The 19,261-nt window shown below is 33.6% G+C and overlaps 1 protein-coding gene across 1 annotated transcript in view; it reads right to left on the bottom strand.

Annotated features, from left to right (window-relative positions):
- Positions 1 to 19,261, bottom strand: part of SMC4 (structural maintenance of chromosomes 4) — a 33,142-nt gene that overhangs the window by 4,076 nt on the left and 9,805 nt on the right. The window contains exons 6-18 of the mRNA XM_081302598.1: positions 17,889 to 18,053; positions 15,994 to 16,121; positions 15,056 to 15,196; positions 14,213 to 14,363; positions 12,529 to 12,693; positions 10,850 to 11,083; positions 8,837 to 9,022; positions 8,324 to 8,485; positions 7,061 to 7,286; positions 6,884 to 6,963; positions 5,650 to 5,802; positions 4,703 to 4,829; positions 601 to 790 (exon numbers count right to left, since the gene is read on the bottom strand). Coding sequence (XP_081158724.1) covers positions 601 to 790; positions 4,703 to 4,829; positions 5,650 to 5,802; positions 6,884 to 6,963; positions 7,061 to 7,286; positions 8,324 to 8,485; positions 8,837 to 9,022; positions 10,850 to 11,083; positions 12,529 to 12,693; positions 14,213 to 14,363; positions 15,056 to 15,196; positions 15,994 to 16,121; positions 17,889 to 18,053 — 2,108 coding nt within the window. The remainder of the gene's footprint in view (positions 1 to 600; positions 791 to 4,702; positions 4,830 to 5,649; positions 5,803 to 6,883; positions 6,964 to 7,060; positions 7,287 to 8,323; positions 8,486 to 8,836; positions 9,023 to 10,849; positions 11,084 to 12,528; positions 12,694 to 14,212; positions 14,364 to 15,055; positions 15,197 to 15,993; positions 16,122 to 17,888; positions 18,054 to 19,261) is intronic.

Below are 19,261 nucleotides of genomic sequence, written 5' to 3'. Positions count from 1 at the left end.
ATGAAATAGCTGTTATAATCTCAACATTTTATGTATATAGTATTTTAAGTAATTCAATACTTCAAACTAAAATCCATGAATGGATAAAGATCCATTTTTTGTTAGTTAGGATGATGGAATCCTCCAATTAAAAATTTAGGGACTGGGGTTGGAGTTTCTCAGCAAGAGAATACATGCATAGCAGGTGTGAGGCCCTGGGTTCCATTCCCAGCAACACACACATATTGTTACCAAGACAATGTTGCAAAAAGACCCCAATTCTTACCTCCTATTTTCTTAAGGCTAAATCTATTTAAGTTACATCTAATTGCCTGAAGTAGATAAACAAAACTTTCATGTCTAATGCCCTTCACAACTATTGGAGTTACACAATTCCAGCCCCTCAAAGCATACCTGTTTACTATTATTATTATTTTTGAATTGGCTATATGATCAATGTTCATTGTAAATTTTCACTTACTGAAGTCCTGCTAGGTAAGAACAAGTCAGATTTAGTAAGTAACAACACAAGAAATACTTAGTGGAATGTTATATTTAAATATAATCCCCTTTCCAATGTGGAGGTAGAGAAAAAGAGATAGGGAAGTATGCATACTCTACCTGTCAGCAGTCTTGATTGCAACTTGGGCTTTAGTAATAGTAGAAGCACATTCATCTAATTGCTTATTTATTTTGTCAAGTTTATCTTGTTGGGCCTGGAGTTTATGGTTATTAATTTCTACAATGAGACTGTGTAACCGTTTAACCTCAGCTTCAACTTTGCCAGCTTTCTCAGCCACATCATCATATTCTAAAATTAAAAAATAAAAGAGTTTAATTCATATTTCTGTGCTAAAGAGCACATTTGTTAAGTTTCTTTAATGACCTAACCCTGATGCGTGATAACAAATTTTAAGACATTTAGGAAAAAGTATTTAAAAAGCCAGAACACCATGTCATAACAAACGCACAAGCTTAAATTCTCTGCTTAAGCTGGGAACACAAACATTGATTTCTTTTTTGGGGGGTGGGGTAAGAGGGATTGAACTCAGGGGCACTCGGCCACTAAGCCACATCCATAGCCCTATTTTGTATTTTATTTAGATATAGGGTCTCACTGAGTTGCTTAGTGCCTCACATTTGCTGAGGCTGGGTTTGAATTTGTGAACCTTCTGCCTCAGCCTTCTGAGCTGGTGGGATTACAGGTATGTGCCACTGTGCCCATCCCATTTCTTTCTTTAAAAAAAAAATTTTTTTTTAGTTGTAATTGGACACAATACCTTTTTTTATTTGTTTTCATGTGGTGCCAAGGATTGAACCCAGGGCCTTGCATGTGCTAGGTGAGCGCTCTACCACTGAGCCACAACCCTAGCCCCCATTAATTTCTTAATGGCTTTACACTCAGGTTGCTGTTTTCAAAGATCTCCTCAACTTTTTCTTAGGGTAGTTCATTGACTACTGGTTTCACATTTTTTTAGCTTTCAGACTAATGTGTAAACTTGTCTGGTGAAAATATTGTGGTTATTTTCCTTTGCTAACCTAACTTGTTCTTCATATATTATAATAAAATGGAAGGATATAAGATGAAGTGGTACTTGCTCTTATGGTTAAGAAGGGTGAATATTTCCCAGATTCTTGTGTACCTAGGGTTTAGACACTATTTAGGTCCATCCAATCAAAGCTAGTTGTGTAACTTGGAAGGCATAAATTGTGAACTGGACATGTTTCTGTTGGCAAGCAGTCACAGAGAAGTCAGGATTTTTTTGTAAGGGAGTTAAGAGATTCTGGTGGTCAGTCAATAAACACTGCCAGATATTCTGTTCTCCACACTTGAATCTTAATCACTATCCAATACAGGAAAGTTAAAAGTGGCAAAAAGGTGGGAAATTGAAGCTACCAAGAATATTCATGTTTAGGAAGGCAATCAGAAACAGAGATCCTCATAAAGCTCCTATAGGTATAGAAAAAAGAAAAAAGATTTGCTGAGAGAAAAGGAGAGTCTTAACTATTTATTTCTTTTGTTTATCCTGTTCGGTAGGTGGTAGAATTTCAAAACTTCTTAACTTTTTCATTTCTTTTTTTCAGTGGTGCCGGGAGTCAAATCTAGGCCCGTGAGCAAACTAGACAATGATTCTACCACTAGCTAGGATCCACAGCTCTCATTTCTTTACCGTTATATATTATATTACCAGATATGCTTAAAACTCTTTTAGCCCATCTCCTAAGTTAATTCCAACATCCATAGTTTTTATTTTCTGAGATCACTATTTGGCTCTTAAAAAAAAACTCCTTTTTTTTTCTTCCTAAGGATATCATAAACATCTTATATATTGCTTACACTGGTATTTGCTTTTCTTTTTACAGATCTGAGTAACTGCATTTGTGATGACCTTTGTGATTACACTACTATTAGGATGCCTCTGTGCTCAGCTCACTTGTGGGTAGAGCATAAGCTGCTTTGGGGGCCATTACCACCATGACATTGACTGAGGGATGGATCAAGTATGCAGCCTAGAAAGTTTCCACCCCTAATCAGCCTCCATGAGATTTTTTAGAAGGAATCTTGTTTCCAAGTACCCACCATGTATTTGTTTTTAAATATCAATAGTAGTATGTCCATTAGAAGTAGAAAACTCTAGCCTGTAATTTTGAAGATGCTATTCTGCATTTAACAACTTATCTAAAAAATAAGATGCTTGTAAAATTAAAGGTTTATCTAGCCATTTATTATTTCAAAACATTGACATGATCAAGACTTAGAAGTTAGTTATGAGTTACCACCTACTGCCTGAAGTGCTGCAATAACACACCAATTTCTCTGCTTTCACCTTGTCGCCTCACCCAGAGACATTTTTTTTCCAACTTAAGTTTCTACCAAATTAGCTATTGAATCTTAATGTTAAGCTTGTAGAAATGGGTCTTCCATATCAGATTAGAGTCTACTGATAATACCCAGCATTTCTATGAGAGGAGATATATAGAGTACCTAATAAAGTTAAATAATCTTTTTCAATTTATAATATAACAGATTCCTACAGCTTTCCTAAGAAAGGCCTGTTATCAATGACATGATAAAAACAGCCACAGAAATAGTTATTATGTATGGGGCGAGGAGTCTGTCAAGTCAGTGTCAGCAAAAATGAATTAAAGAGAAAATAAATTCAATAGGGAAAAAACCCACCAAAAACACCAAACCGTCAGATAATGCCACTTGTCTTAATGGCTTTCTATTTCAGTTAGAATCTTTATCATAACCTATAAAGCCCTTGTAGATATATAGAGTTCTCCATCCTTGAACACTCTACTATACTCCTCAGGGCTTTTGCATTTTACTCCTCTACATTCTTAGAAGGCTTTTCTCCCAAATTATCTACAAGATTATACTTACACTTCCTTTGGGTCTTCTGCTCAAACTCTGTACCATCTTAACTGTGAGCTCGTTAGAAAGAGGGATATTTTATATACCACTAAGTCTGTAGCACCTAAATGAAAGGTTGCCAGTAGCAGATACCAAATAAGCAAATGCTTGAATATTAAAAATGCATATAGGGCTGGGGATTTGCAGTTCAGTAGTAGAGCACTTGCATAGTGTTGTGGGGCTCTGGCTTTAATACCTATTGCCACAAAAACAAATAACCCAACAAATTAAAAAACAAAGCAAAACAAAACAAAACAAGAAACTAATAAACACAAAAAGTATGGGTATAGGTGAATATCTGATGTGCACACTAGACGTGTCTGCTTAGAATCTTTCTAGACAAAACTCCCTTATTACTTGGAGCATATAGATAATTGCTCTAATTCCCAAGTTTTTCGTTTGAGATGGGGTTTTGCAAAGGTGCCTAGGTTGGTCTCAAACTCCTGAGTTCAAGTAACCCTCCAATGAAGCACTGGAGGTGGATATCATTATGTTTGGCTTCCTTATCAGTTTCTTGGGACAGTCAATATTTGTGTCCCTTGGCTCATGAACCAAAATGTAACAGTGATGCCTATTAAGGCAATAATGAAGGCCCACTGTGTTTTTCTGGAGCTAGTACCCAAGATGCTATAAGCCTAGAAGAGGTCTGTGGCATAAACTACCATTTCCTTTGTTTAGAGCCAACATGGAAACAGAAGCACACAAACAGGGGACTCTAATAAAGGCTACAGAGCCAATTCTGCCTATGAATTTACTTTCTTGCTTACAGATTCTATTTTGGCAGGATATTTACATATGCATATAGCACAAGAAGAAAGGTTGTTGTCAGCAGCTTGGGAGGCCAAGGCAAAGGACTGCAAGTTCAAGGCCAGCCTCAGCAATTCAGGGAGACCCAAAGTAACTTGGCAAGCGAGACCCTGTCTTTCTCTCTCAAATAAATATTGTTTTGCTTTGTGTGCATATAATTTATTTCCTGTTTGCTTTTCTTTGAGTGATTTGATTCCTCCAAATCTATAAATTTATTATCTTGAAGCTTTCTTGTGAAGATTAGGACCAAAGTAAATGAATATAAAATTTAAAACATGGGCTCTGGAATCAGATCATATCACGTATACCACCATATGCTGTAAGACCTTAGGCATATTATATATAAAACACTCAGTGCTGTCAAGTCTTGTGAGAATTAAATAGTAAAAACCATAAAACAGGCAGTATAGTGCCTTATACATAATTATTTAACTGCAATTTATTGTCCTACAATGAAAACTTAAAAAAATTTCAAACAATCGGCCTCTTTAAACAAACCTGTTTTGAAAGCATTGACATTGTCTTCTAGCAATTTCTGCTTTTTTTTGTCAGGGGCTGTAGCAAGTACATTAGCTTGAAGTTCCTTAACTTGGACACTCAAATACTCTTCTTGCTCCGATAAACGCTATAAAAATGTTTAATATTTAAGGTCAACATTTTAGCTCAGTAACAATAACACTGTTTTCAACACTCAGGGCAGAAAACATGAATACAGAAAGTAAAAACTGCCAACAAAAGAAAATGTGTAAGCACATTATAAAGAGAAGTTAAAATGCCACTTTTTATACAGAAGGTAGCAAACTTAAAATATACTTAAGACTAGTTTTCAAAGACTTGGAAAAATGTTTATTTGTATATGCCATCTGTAGTGCATGAATAAGAACCCATTTTGAGGGCAATTTGGGATTATACAACAAATGCCGTAAACACTGTACATATATTGTGTAATATACTTTTAATTTTAGGAATTTAAAATAATTACATGAGTGTGCAGAAAAACTTATCAAAATATGATAAATTAGATGCTCTTGAGCAACTGAAAACAAAGGAAATTTATACTGGCTTGAAAAGAAAAATTTATTAAGGGAAGTAAAGTTAGTATGAAATTAAAATACCACATGCAAACATTACATGCACACTAAACATTTTGAAGATCCTTTGGCTCTTTTTTTTTTTAGGCAGTGCATTTTTAAAATGCACTGCTTTTTAAAAATTGACAAAACATTCCACTTTCAAGAGAATGAAATAAATGGTAATATGTTGGCTAAGGGAATTCTTTTTTCTATTGCATACAAATGGAAAACAGGAATGGCTTTGGTGGGTGCTAATACTCAGGGAAATACCCACTAGCATTCAGGGAAACAAAATTATCCCTTATATTTAAAAATGGTTCTGCCAAAGTGCTGCAGAACTCCAACAGTTTTGCTCTCCCTCATATACAATACCTGGATGCTTGCAGTAAACTTTTCTAAGGTATTCCTCATTTCTCGTTCATCATGCCTTAATCTAACTACTGCTTCTTCAAGTTGTACTTTCTGTTCTTGGATTTCCACAACTTTTCTAGAATCCCTTTGCAATTGCAACTCCATTTTATTTACCTAAAAATAAAAGTATGAATAAAGTTCAGCTTTCTCTACAGGTCATTTCAAATTGATAGCAAAGTCAACTTATGAACAAAGAAAACCAGAATTTCTGATTTTAATGACTAGAACATCAAACAATGCCAACACTGTAAGCTTCGGAGATGGCCAATAAATCGTGTTGTAAACTTGCCACTAGTTCAGAATATGGAGGGTGGGGGCCTGGGAGAGAAACCCAACATTTTGGAAAAAGGTAACCAGCATATGAATTTACCATTGAACTATCTATCCCCTTCCCAGCCAAGAACATGTGTGTTTTTTTTTTTAAAGAAACCAAAAAGAACCAATCATCAACCTTTTGAATTTTATTACAGACATGAAGAGGCCAGTAACATTGGGTAAAGTTAGGGGAAAAATATGTTTTCAAGAAAGAAGTTTATATACTGTCCTGAGGATGATAATGGAACTGAATATTTTTATATTCTCATCTACCTTTTGTGGAATAATAAGTATAGGAAAAAAATTCATTCCCCCTTTTTTTAGTGCTAGGGATTAAAGCCAGGGCATGAGCATTACAGGCAAGTGCTCTACACTGAGCTATACTTACAGTTGTCCTGAAAGAAAATGTGTGAACAGTAATCATACATCTTAAAGAATTATTCAGAAACAGAAAATACTGGATATTACACAATGCAGCAATAATTCTGTGATTGAACATTAAATATCAACTAGTAAGTAAACATTTAAGTGAACTACGAAATACCTGTATGATTTAAATATAATAATTGAAAAGATGTATATATATTTAGCTTGTATTTTTACTTAAAGCTTTTTTCTTTTTTTTTTTTTGGTGCTGGGGATGATCTACCACTGAGGTACATAAACTTTCTAATTAACATGTTTTGTTCTTAGAATTTTACATTAAAAACTCCCAACACCATATATAATTGTCAACAGAAAATTCAATCTGTTAACCTAAAATTTGAATACAGTTTTTAAAAACTGCCCAATTTTATAGTGTATAGGTTTTATCTCAGTAAACCTGTTTAAAAAAACAAACCACAAAACAAAGCCTGACTACAATTTTACATATCCTGACCTCCTCTTCAGAGATTTCCATGACCAATGATGAACCCATTCTTCCTTTCCTTACTTTGCTTCCACCACCAGTCATTGTACCTGGAGAACATGGGAGAGAAGCCATTCTTAGATGTCTTACCCATCAACAATAAAATTCAATGGCAGGGGAAAAAAAAAAAAAAAAAAACACTCTTACCTGACTGTTCTATGATTTGCCCCTTTAAAGTTACCACTCTCCATCTTTTATCTTTTTGATATGCTAACCTTGTAGCTTGATCCAAGTTGTCAGCTACCAAGGTATCTCGTAAAGCGAAGTAAAAAGCTTGGCGGATTTCCTCATCTTTTACTTTAACTAAATCAAACAATCGAGGAGTATTTTCAGGAGTCTGAATTTTGTTCATTTTTTTTGCCCATACTGTCATCTGAATGTTAAAAAGAAAAGGGCGGGGGGGGGGTGGTGGTGAGGCACAATGACACACCACTTCACATCTATTAAGATAAACTGTAATCATAAAGACAATAACAAATGTTGGTAAAGAATGTGAAAAAATTTGAACTCATAGGCTGGTAGGAAATAGTACACCCGCTGTGGAAAACAGATGGACAGTTCCTTAAAAAGTTAAACATAGAATTACAATGATAGGTAAATACCTATGAGTGGAATTACTATAAGAGAACTGAAAACACATTCACACAAAATCTTGTATATGAATCTTCACAGCAGCATTATTGCCAATGCAAGATTTTTTTTCATAACCAGGTAAACCCAGAACCAAAAACTGGAAACAATCCTAGTGTCCATCTACCGTCAAATGGAGAAACAAATTTATCCACACAATGGATTATCACTCAGCAACAAAAAGGAATGAAGGATGGGTACATACTACAAAATAGGTAAGTGTCTAATGTAGCTATGCACAAAAGACCACATATCATTCCATTTATATAAAATGTCCAGAATAGATAAATCTACAGAGACAAAAACACTGGTTGTTGTTGTTGTGTGTGTGTGTGTGTGTGTGAGAGAGAGAGAGAGAGAGGGATGGATGGATATTGGGATATTGGGTATGACTGCTAATGCCTAGGGGGCAGAGAAAATTTTCCGGAATTAGATGTTCATGGATAAACAACCCTGCAAATATACTAAAACCCACTCAACTGCATATTTAAATGTAGTGAATTTTACTGTGTGAGTTAATATTATATAGTTTTGTTGAGGAAAAGTAGTTAGTGATGAAAGTCAGAAAAACAAACTGCCAGTCCCTCCAACACTGAAATGTGTATTGCTTTAGTAGAAGCATTCCAAGATTATTTCCCCAAACCATGTAAAACCATCTTCAAAACTTATGGGTGTTTATAAGTGTTTAGTGGTAAAAGAAAAGCTAGAAAGAGAAAAAAAAAAAAAAAAAAGTTGGCACACAAAAAATTAAATTATAAGTAGCTTAATATGAATACCTACCTTATCTAAACCTATAAAAGTTGCAACTCCAATATTTTGTCTTTTAAGGAAGTTTACACATTTTTGGGCTGTATCAATAGAATCAACAACAATGTAATCTAATGCTTGACAACAGGATGAAATAGCAACATCATACTTTTCATCAATGGCTCCTAAGTCCCCCTAATAATTAAGAGGAGGGATAAAAAAATTAGCACACAATTACCATAACCAAAACCTTAAGTGTGTTATTAAACCCAGAATATATCAAATTCTTATTTTAAAAAATAGGATAAAGTAGTTCTGTTACGTTTGCTTATCACTATTAGTTTTTTTCTTGGTATATATAAAATTATAATTAAAACTATTAAATAAAAAACTATAATAGCAAAAATATTTAAAAAATGAGTTGTCACTCCAACAAAAATGTTATTTTATATACAATGACCCTCTATATAGTTAAGTCAAAATAAGAATATAATTTTCAATGTTTTGTCTAGAAAATATAACCTTTCCCAAACAAATGTACTTTACCAATCGTCCATATATTCCTGGAATCCTTCCAGATTTTTTTTCTTGAATTATTGCATCAAGGACTTTCCCCCTACTTCGATTCATTGCTAAGGAACTCTTTGCTTCTTCAACTTTTTGAAAAAGATCATGAACCAAACTTTTGAAGTTTATTTCTTCTTGTGTAAGTTTTTGAAGTTCTTTTTCTTTCTATAAGTGAAAAGTTAAAAAAAATCAAACTCTGAAACATTCGATCCTAAATATGTCCAATTATACATAGATTTAATTGTAATGCTTCAATAACAATTAAGGAAAAGACCAAAATACACACATGAGCCCAAACTAAGCTTTCATATAGCATTCAATGGTCTGGCTATGAAAAATGTGGATGGGGCTCTCTAAAAAGGTATAAATTATTTGGGTTAATAAAAGGGAAAATAGGTACAATATGGTTCCAGGAACAGTCCACCCCAATGAAGCAGAGCTACAGCTATGAAAATCTGAAAATCCCAGTTTGGCACCCACCGTAATGTCATGTTTAAGTATGTCCTACTTAAGTTTTTCGCTAATCAAAAGCAGATCTCAGAACAGGACCCGAGGTATGTGTGACTGGGCTACTACAATTATGATGTGCTTTGTTTTCTGGTTAAATAAAAGAACAAAACCAAAGAAAACAAAAAAGGTATAAAGGGGAAAAAGATAAGCTGCCAGTAAGAGGAACTATAGACAAATGAAATTCTCAATTTCTCAATCTCCAATTTAGTTATCTTTTCTACCTGGTATTCTCCCCAACTTCTTAGCTTTAAATTATTTCTACTAACTGGTAAATGCTCAAGTTATAGATATAATTTTTCAAAAAAATAAAGTGAATCACCAGGGAAAACAGAATAAACGTTGGATGTAATTTAATTTATATTAAAATTCTACATGGTCACAAAAGCCCCTCATGATCAGATTACTACAAATATACTAAAATGAAAAAGACTTAGCCATTTTCTTCTTCTTCTTCTTTTTTAAGATACAGTTTTGCTATGTTGCCCAGGGTGGCTTCAACTCTTTTCATGACTAAATCTCCCATGTAGTTGGAAATACAGACACATAACACCTCACCCAAATAGCATTTTCTATTGTCATCTTGCCTACTGAGGCTTTGGAGATTATAAAGTTTATGAAATTTGGCAGTCATCTTATTCACTCAAGGATTGGGGCCTGTGGCATACTGATGAGCTAAGCGAGGTATCTTCATTAATACATAATATTCTGGAGTTCCAGAAAGAGAACAAACTACATCCATAGATTCAAAAACAGAAAAAAATACATTAAGATAGTCTGCAACCAGGAGTGGTGGCACATGCCTGTAATCCCAGCAGCTTAGGAGGCTCAGACAGGAGGATAGCAAGTTCAAAAGCCAGCCTCAGCAACTTAGATTTTGTCTCAAAATAAAACATAAAAAGGTCTGGGGACATGGCTCAGTGGTTAAGCTCCCTGGTACCAAAAAGTTTATACATTCATTGTTTTTCATTTACCCTTAACATAAGTTGTCTACGCTTGAGATTTAGAGAAACACAAATGTTCTTTTGTTTAAACTATTTGCATGGAATTTTGGTGCTGATTACTTGCTATTTGATGCTTCTGAGGACAAGTTTCTTTGTTGGGGATCAATCCAAGGGCCCTTGCACATATTAGCCAAGGTCTCTTTGACTGATCTACACCCCAGCCCTAGTTTTCTTTCTTTAAAAAAAATTTTTATTGGTGCATTACACATAATAGGATTCTTTATGCCATATTTGTACATGCACATAATTTCCTTAATCTCATTCCCCAGTATCTTCCTTTTTCCAGCCCTCCTCCCCCACCCCAGCCTGTTTCTTCTTTCGAATATGGGATAATGAAATGCTGACCCCATTCTTTTGAGATTAGACTAAATGAAAAGATATCTATAATCACTTAGCTGCTGAGATTAAAAACAACTATACAAATCTACAAAACTAGTTGACACATAATTTTTAGGAAAATACAAAAGCAAAGATTTATTACCTCCTTTAATTCTTGTTCGGTTTGAGGAAGTTTTGCCTGTATATCTCCAATTGCAGCTTTCCTTTCTTTGAGAGTCTCAGAAGCTGCAATTAGAGCTTCTTTCGCTTTACTTAATTGAGACACTGCAGTATTATGACAACTGAGATAGATATCAAGTTCTGACTGGGCTACATCCATCTTTGAACGTGCTTCATTTACTGATTTGTTGAAACCCATAAGTTCGTTCTCTCGACTCTGTTAAAATATGATTCCATTAATCCTGAAATGTATTTATTTTCAAACCTAAACTGAAATGAAAACCATAAATTTTGAATTTAAGAAAGGTGATTTAACAAGTATAGTATATAGAAATAAACAATTCTTATGAATGGAACAGACGAATAATTCATTCCTAGTCGCCAGTGTTCACTGTACATAAAGTCTTCCCAAGTGATCACATAAGAGCTTCATGAGGTAGATCTTAGTATACTCATTTTAAGATTAAAACAAAAAAGAATAATTCAAAGAGAAAAACATTGGTCTTAAGTTTAGATTTCACAATCGTTCCAGATTACCAAGTGTAAGAACTACTTGGAAAATTCTCAAGTGAATTTATATTTTATATTATGCTGAAGAATAAAGATATTCAAATCCTGGCTCTGACATTGGGTGCAAGGTACACAGAAGTACTCAACATACATTAAATAAGCAAACATACAAACCTACCATTCATTAAATATTCCATTATAAAACTTAACTACATTTGCCACTTAATGACACAAGTATTCTACTTATAAAATTCAATTATCATTATTTAGTAAAGTGTGCATTTTACATGCTTAGCATTTTCAAAAGACTGTCTTGAATAAAATCAAAGCTAATTTCACCTTTCTGTTGAGTAGATAACACACATCAATGTGATACCACTTGCTCTTATTTTATTAATGAAATTATAAAATAACTTAAGAGGTAACATTTAATAATTCCTTACTTTCTAAGCACTTTATATAAATTTACTCATTTTTAATTTATCCTAAGTAAACGTTTTCTTTCTTATTTTGAGGAAGATGATCTAGAGAACTAACAAAGTGTAGTACAAAGTAGAGATAGTTAAGTGACTGAGCTAGGATTTTAACCAAGAATAAAAGTGCTACAGTATTTAACTATTATTCAAGAGCTATAAAAGTGGTGGTACATGCCCATAATCCCAGATACTCGAGAGGCTGATGCAGGAGGATCAGGTAGAAGGATCCCAAGTTCAAGGGCATCCTTTAGCAAAACCCTGTCTCAATATAAAATAAAAAAAGGGTAGGGGTATAGCTCAGTGGTAGGGCACACCTGGGTTCAAACCCTAGTGCTATTATAAAAAAAAGTTATTCTGTGTTTTGTAAGGACACAAATTTTATAGGTGGCCAACACTCTATAATCAAGGAGATAAGAAAAAACGTTATGATTCAATAGGCTTAAGAGTGGCTATATGCTAAAGTATTGGACAGTACATATTTTTTTAAAATCATTACAAATCTCAATTCTTTAATTTTAAAATGTGAAAGCAGAAAATAAAAGGGGAAAGAGTACCAACTGAGTAGTTTTAGGAATATGAGATTTTATAATTTAGCTTGTAGTATTACTACAGAAACAATCTTCAAGTTTATTGCCCCCTCACCCACCACCAAAATAAACACTGAGACAAATCTCACTTCTTTTTCTTTCTGAAGTCCTTGTGTTTCCTGTTTAAGGCTATCCATAACTTCCTTTAATTTTTTTTCTTCTTTCTCTTTTTCCTTCTCAAAGGAATTACTTCTAGTTGTTGTCTCAGTTATGATATTTTTACTCTTGGCAGGTACACTTTTAAGTTCTTCAACCTGAAATTAGAAAACAAAGTTATAGAACATATTCCTTTAGGCTGTCTAATACTACTAATATTGACTGATTCAAAAAGCAATTTTTGGGCGAAGGGCAAGGTTTGGTGGTAGAGCATGGGCTTAGCATGCAGAGGCCGTTGGTTTACACACAAGCATACATATACATGCACAAAAAAACCAAAACAAAAAAACCAACCAAGCAAAAAACAACTCCCATCCCCCTCCGCCCCCTAATAAAACCCAAAACAAAGGAAAATACTTCCTGGGATCTCTAGGACTTTTCTACTTTTTTGTAATTAGATTTGAACTAAATGGCTTTGCCAGGTACTTTACCATTTATTTATTGTAATTTCAGTACTCTTAGTCTAATGGTAAAACCAATTGTATAAATTCCCTATTCATTTATGAAAGAAAAATTTTTCTGGCAGGGCTTTAAGTCTGTTTCCTATCTTTGATTTTAGGCTATAAATTATTCTTTAGCCATAAAAATGCCCTGATCACACGGAGTTTTCTAAACTATCCTTCATTGTAAAATATATCAGAAGTATTTCTACTCTATTCCCTCACTTCAGTCCTAAGATCTTTTGTAACTTTACCCTTCCAGAGTCACCATGCTGAACTAATATTTTATCTTATTAACATCCTCTGGTAATAGTCACATGTCCACATTTTATGCCCAAAAAAGCTAGTGCTTCTATAATACACTTTGTTTATTCTATCCAATTTTGGGGTTACTCCTAACTCTGTTGTATTTGTTTATCTTGTCATGTACTACAGAAATTCAATATTCCCACAAATGATGCCCTCATAACCTGTTTTAGTTATATTGAGCATCAAGTACTTTATTAATAAAATACATTTGATAAATGATTATGAGGTAAAGCAGAGCCTCCACTGTAATTACTCTGTCACTAAATGAAAGAAAGCTTTTTCAGAGGGTTGGAGTTTCGGTATCAGATCTATTAATATCTGATAAAGCTATGAACATAGCTTGAAAAATCTTAAATATCAGTTGATTAGAATCTGTCTCTGGCCAGAGTAGTTAGGCTTTTACATATTCTGGTCCAAACTTCATTTTCTTTTTGTTTGATCTAAAAATAGTTGATTGATCCCTGGTAAAGTATGAGCTTTCTCATCAAGGATGTTTCCCTGATCCTGTAAGCTTGATTTTGGTGGTGGTGGGAAGGAGGCACGGGCGAGGTAAAAATTTTAAAGGTCCTTAACACCAAAATAAAAAATTTCTTTTTAAACCACTGTTTTAGAAAAAAATTATCATTAGCACCAAAATAGAACTGGTGATTTGGTAGATGTTCTCCCAACAGCATTTACTATAATGCAAACTCCAAGTCACTGTATGCAAGATTTCCCTTGGCAGGGGCAAAACATTTCAGAGATAAAACACTGAACATCTGTATTTTTAATTTGTTATCTTAGGAAACAAGGGTAATAATTTGTGAAAAGTAAAAAACCAGATATAATATTCAGACATAAAATTTTCATGTTTTTTTCTAACACCTACCTTTTCTTTATCTTTTTGAAGTTGTTTCTCCAGTTTTTTGGCTTTACTGGTGGCATGTTTTAGTTTTTCTCTAACTTGAACATCTTCCAAATCCAGTTGTGTAAATTTTTCTTTATTCTCCTCAATAAATTTTGTAATTTTATTCAGTTTCCTAGCAAAGCAAATAAATCAGTCATTATTTGGGATATTAATTTACTTTAAGGCTATGTTATGTTGCCTTACTGGGATACTTCCTCTATAAATATGTCCAAATTTTTATTAGACAGAATCCTAAAATTCTCTCTTCTTCAAGCTGATCTTCCCTCTCCGTTGAAATTAGACCTTAGAATTCTTGTTTATTAGGATTTCTTTGTTTTTCTAAGCTGGAAAGGAAATACTGTTTTCCAGTAACTATTATATGTCTATTTATATAAACCATAAAAGTTAAACAGAAATGAAACTTGCATCGGTAAGAACACTGGTGATAATTGATTATTGGCAGAGTAGGGTCATGATGACATTAAGGTAATTCAAATTCTACCTGATTTAGATTTGTGGACTTAATAGAATAACTTGTCAGCTCTAATGTTCAATTTTGGTTTTGTTATTGTGTTCTACCACTAGGGGGTAGCACCCTTACTATTTTAAGACTTAAGAGTTGGGCCCTCAACCTGTAAGGAGGTGGAGATGTGTAAACATATCCCTGCATCCAACTATATAGTTTTTTTTTTTTTTTGAAAAAGGGACTATCTTATTTATATATTAACAAATACATTATAATGTGTCAACAGTAAATTTACATGTAGACACATAATAAGATTAACTCAATCTCAATACTTTTAGAACTTTTCAAAAGATTATTACTTCTCTGTATCTTTTACTGCTTTATTCTTAGCTTTCATTTCATTCAATAGTATATTGCTCTTCTCATTAATTTCTTTGGTATCTTCATGAATTTTTTCTTTCTGAGTTTCCATTTCGGCAATTCGTTTCCGCAGATCGTAACTAGTGAGAAAGGAAAAAAATTGGAGATCCTAAAATGCCACTTCTATAACTGCACAACAATTTAATTAAAATAAGCTATTTTGGAAGTATTCTTAACTTCAATTTACAATTATCTCGGGCTACTGAGGAGGAAAAAAACCCCAAGGTCAAGGCTAGAATTCCGAAACAAAATAAGTTCATTGTAAATAAATAAAATTAGATCTGCTATTACATGAATTTAAACAAATATGCCTTTACCCCTTATTTAGCGTTCCATGATTTCAGTTACTTGCAGACAACTATCACCTGAAAGTGGTAAATGGCAAATTACAGAAATAAACAATTTGCTAGTTTTAAATTACATGCTGTTCTGTGAATCTTCCCCTTTTGTGCAGTACACTCACTGTATGCACTACCACCTCCTTAATTAGTCACTTAGCTATCTTGGTTATCAGATTCAACTGTTAAACAGTATTACAGTGCTTATGTTCAAGTAACCCTTATAACTTCGTAATAAGGCCCCAAAACACAAGAATAATAATACAAAGGAGGCACCAGTGCACAAAATGCAGAACACAGTTACTTTTATTATGTGGCATTATTGTAGAGGAAAAAAGAAGACACAACAATAATTAATACTTATGAATCTTCAGGTTATTAAAATGTCACTATCTATGACCTTATATTTTAATTAATTTATTACAACAATTTTTACAACTTTTTTCACTTTAGTCTTCAAATTTTTCTATTACACGAAAAAAGGGGTTTGAGCTTAATGGTTAGAACTTATGTAAAAATTGATGAATCAAGATACTTACATATAATATTGACAAACATGATTCTTTTTTCTGAATATTTCATTTTCCAAGGTAAGAAATTCAATGGCTATGTTTTTCTCTCCTTCTAAGGCATCCTTTTCCTTTTCCACCATCTTAACTCTGTTTAACTACAGAAATTACAAATTTAAAGACTCAATACACATTTCATATGTATAATTTGAATTTAAAATATGCCAACATTAGATAAAAACAATCAACAAGTAGCATGTTCATCTTAAATGTTAGTATAAAAAAGAAATTCCAAACAAAACCAGTATGGTACTGGCACCAAAACAGGCTAGTAGACCAATGGTACAGAATAGAGGACAGAGACTAACCCACAAAATTACAACTACCTTATATTAGACAAAGGTGCCAAAACCATGTACTGGAGAAAGGATAGCATCTTCAACAAATGGTGCTGGGAAAACTGGAAATCCATATGCAACAAAATGAAATTGAATCCCTATCTCTCACCATGCACAAAAGTTAACTCAAAATGGATCAAGTATCTAGGGATTAAACCAGAGGCTCTGCGTCTAATAGAAGAAAAAGTAGGCCCTAATCTCCATAATGTGGGGCTAGGCCCCAAATTCCTCAATAAGACGCCTATAGCACAAGAATTAAAACCAAGAATTAACAAATGGAATGGATTCAAACTAAAAAGTTTTTTCTCAGCAAGAGAAATAATATGTGAGGTGAATAGGGAGCCTACATCCTGGGAACAAATTTTTACCCTTCACACATCAGATGGAGCTCTAATCTCTAGGATACAAAGAACTCAAAAAGCTAAACACAAAAAACCCCCAAATAACCCAATCAACAAATGGGCCAAGGACCTGAACAGACACTTCTCAGAAGAGGATATACAATTAATCAACAAATATATGAAAAAATGTTCATCATCTCTAGCAATCAGAGAAATACAAATCAAAACTACTCTAAGATACTATCTCACTCCAGTAAGAATGGCAGCCACGAAGAAGACAAACAACAAGCACTGGCGAGGATGTGGGGGAAAAAGTTACACTCATACACTGCTGGTGGGACTGCAAATTGGTACAGCCAATTTGGAAAGCAGTATGGAGATTCCTTGGAAGGCTGGAAATGGAACTACCATTTGACCCAGCTATTCCTCTTCTGACTATACCCAAAGGACCTAAAAACGGACACAGCCACATCAATGTTTATAGCAGCACAATTCACAATAGCTAGATTGTGGAGCCAACCTAGAGGCCCTTCAACGGATGAATGGATAAAAAAAAATGTGGCATATATACACAATGCAATATTACTCAGCACTAAAAAATAATATCATGGCATTTGCAGGGAAATGGATGGTATTAGAGCAGATTCTGCTAAGTTAGCCAATCCCCCCCCAAAAATACCGAATGTATTCTCTGATATAAGGGGGGTGACTCAAAATGGGGTAGGGAGGAAGAGCAGGGGAAGAAGATTACCTCTATATAGGGAAGAGGGGTGGGAAAGAAAGGGAAGGAGAAGAGGAATTGCATGGATGGTGGAAGGAGACCCTCATCGTTATACAAAACACATGTATAAATATGTGAGAAAAAAAAGAATAGCATTACCTTAGATTAGGTAGAGAGAAGTGATGGGAGGGAAGGAGAGGGGTTGGGGGGATAGGAAGGATAGTAGAATGAAACAGACATTATTATTACTGTGTGTATATATGTGACTGTATGACCAATATGATTCTGCAACCTGTACACTCATAAAAATGAGAAATTATATCCCATCTGATTTAAATGTATGATATGTCAAGATCACCATACTGTCATGTGTAACTAATATATAAAAAAAGAAATTCCAATCTAAAATAAACATTTCTTTAATTATGAATTATAATAAGACTATTTGACTCAGTGAAGATTTACCTTCTCTCCTCTGTGTTCATTTAATATTTCAACTCTCCGACACAAGACTTTAATAGGTTCATTTAGCCGTCCACAACCAATTATATCTTCTAAATATTCAAGCATACCCTCGTCATGTTCAGTCTGTCCTTTTGGTTTCATCATAGCAATTTGTTCAACTTCACCCTTTAAAAAAAGTCATATTTCAAATCATTGTACATTTTAGCTAAATCAGTCTTCAGTGAGATTTTGGGGTACTCAATTAAATTCTTAAAATATTATAGTGTGTACTATATATACATACAAAGCCAAAAGATATTTCCTGATTTAGAATGTCCATTAAACATAAATGAAACAATATGTAAGTCTGAAATTTAATGAAGCATATAATCAGCAATTTGATGATAGAGGCAACATTAACAGCTATTAATAAAATGGTGCTTCTGTTCTAAAACAAATAATTTTCAAAAAGACACTTCATAGTACAAGGAACTGTACAAGGAACCCTGCCCCAAGGTGGTTATTATAGTTTCTCTTTATATATAGTTTCTCCATAAACTTGATGTTAGGAATTCTTCAACAAGGTTGAAAAATAGGATGCCTAAAACTAAATGTTCTATTTTCTAAAAACAAAAGACTTAAATAGGAATTACCTATTTTTTAACTTTTTTTTTAAACTGGTAAAATTATCTATTTTTCATTGCAATAAAAAATTCAACAGATCATCTCGACTACAGAATACTTATGACATTGGTATATTCAAAGGGACAACTTTGTTTACAATCATTAATCTAACTTTGAACTGTAATTAAAATCTTAGATTAGCAACACATTCGTATTTATGAAGTTTAATTACAAGGAGAAAAAGAAAAGTTTACAATCAGTAACGATCAAGGCTGACTGCTATTTAGTTTGACGGTTGAGAAAACTTTTGTCTGAACATGTTCAGGTTAAATGCTGTTACTCTATTTCATAGAAGTCTCTTACCAGCTTGTACTTTCTACTATTATGTAATAGAAGAAAAGGTACAAGGAGGCAATTGGGGGAAAAAGTAAAAATCACATTTTAATATCTTTGCAATTCCCATTTCTCAGTGTATGACTCAAACTTAAAAATCGGTTATAAAATTTGTTAATGACAGTGCATATTTAAACAAAAGTTTCAGCATAAGATTTAAAAAAAGGTGAAACAACTCATTTTAAAATCTCATCACTTTTTGACTTTGATAACCCATTAGCATTATATAACCAAGTATAAAGTGAAACTGTTGCCCAAAAGGCCTATTATTTATTCTTCAGAGCATATCATGTGTGAACAGTATACAAAATGCAACATCTAGCTACTTTTGTGTACCAGCACCATTTTTTTCTACTTTTAATTATGATTCTTCCCAA

This window comes from Spermophilus citellus (genome assembly GCF_964194105.1).
Source record: "Spermophilus citellus genome assembly, chromosome: 7".
NCBI lineage: Eukaryota > Metazoa > Chordata > Mammalia > Rodentia > Sciuridae > Spermophilus > Spermophilus citellus.
This window is presented reverse-complemented; position numbering and strand designations above follow the sequence as displayed.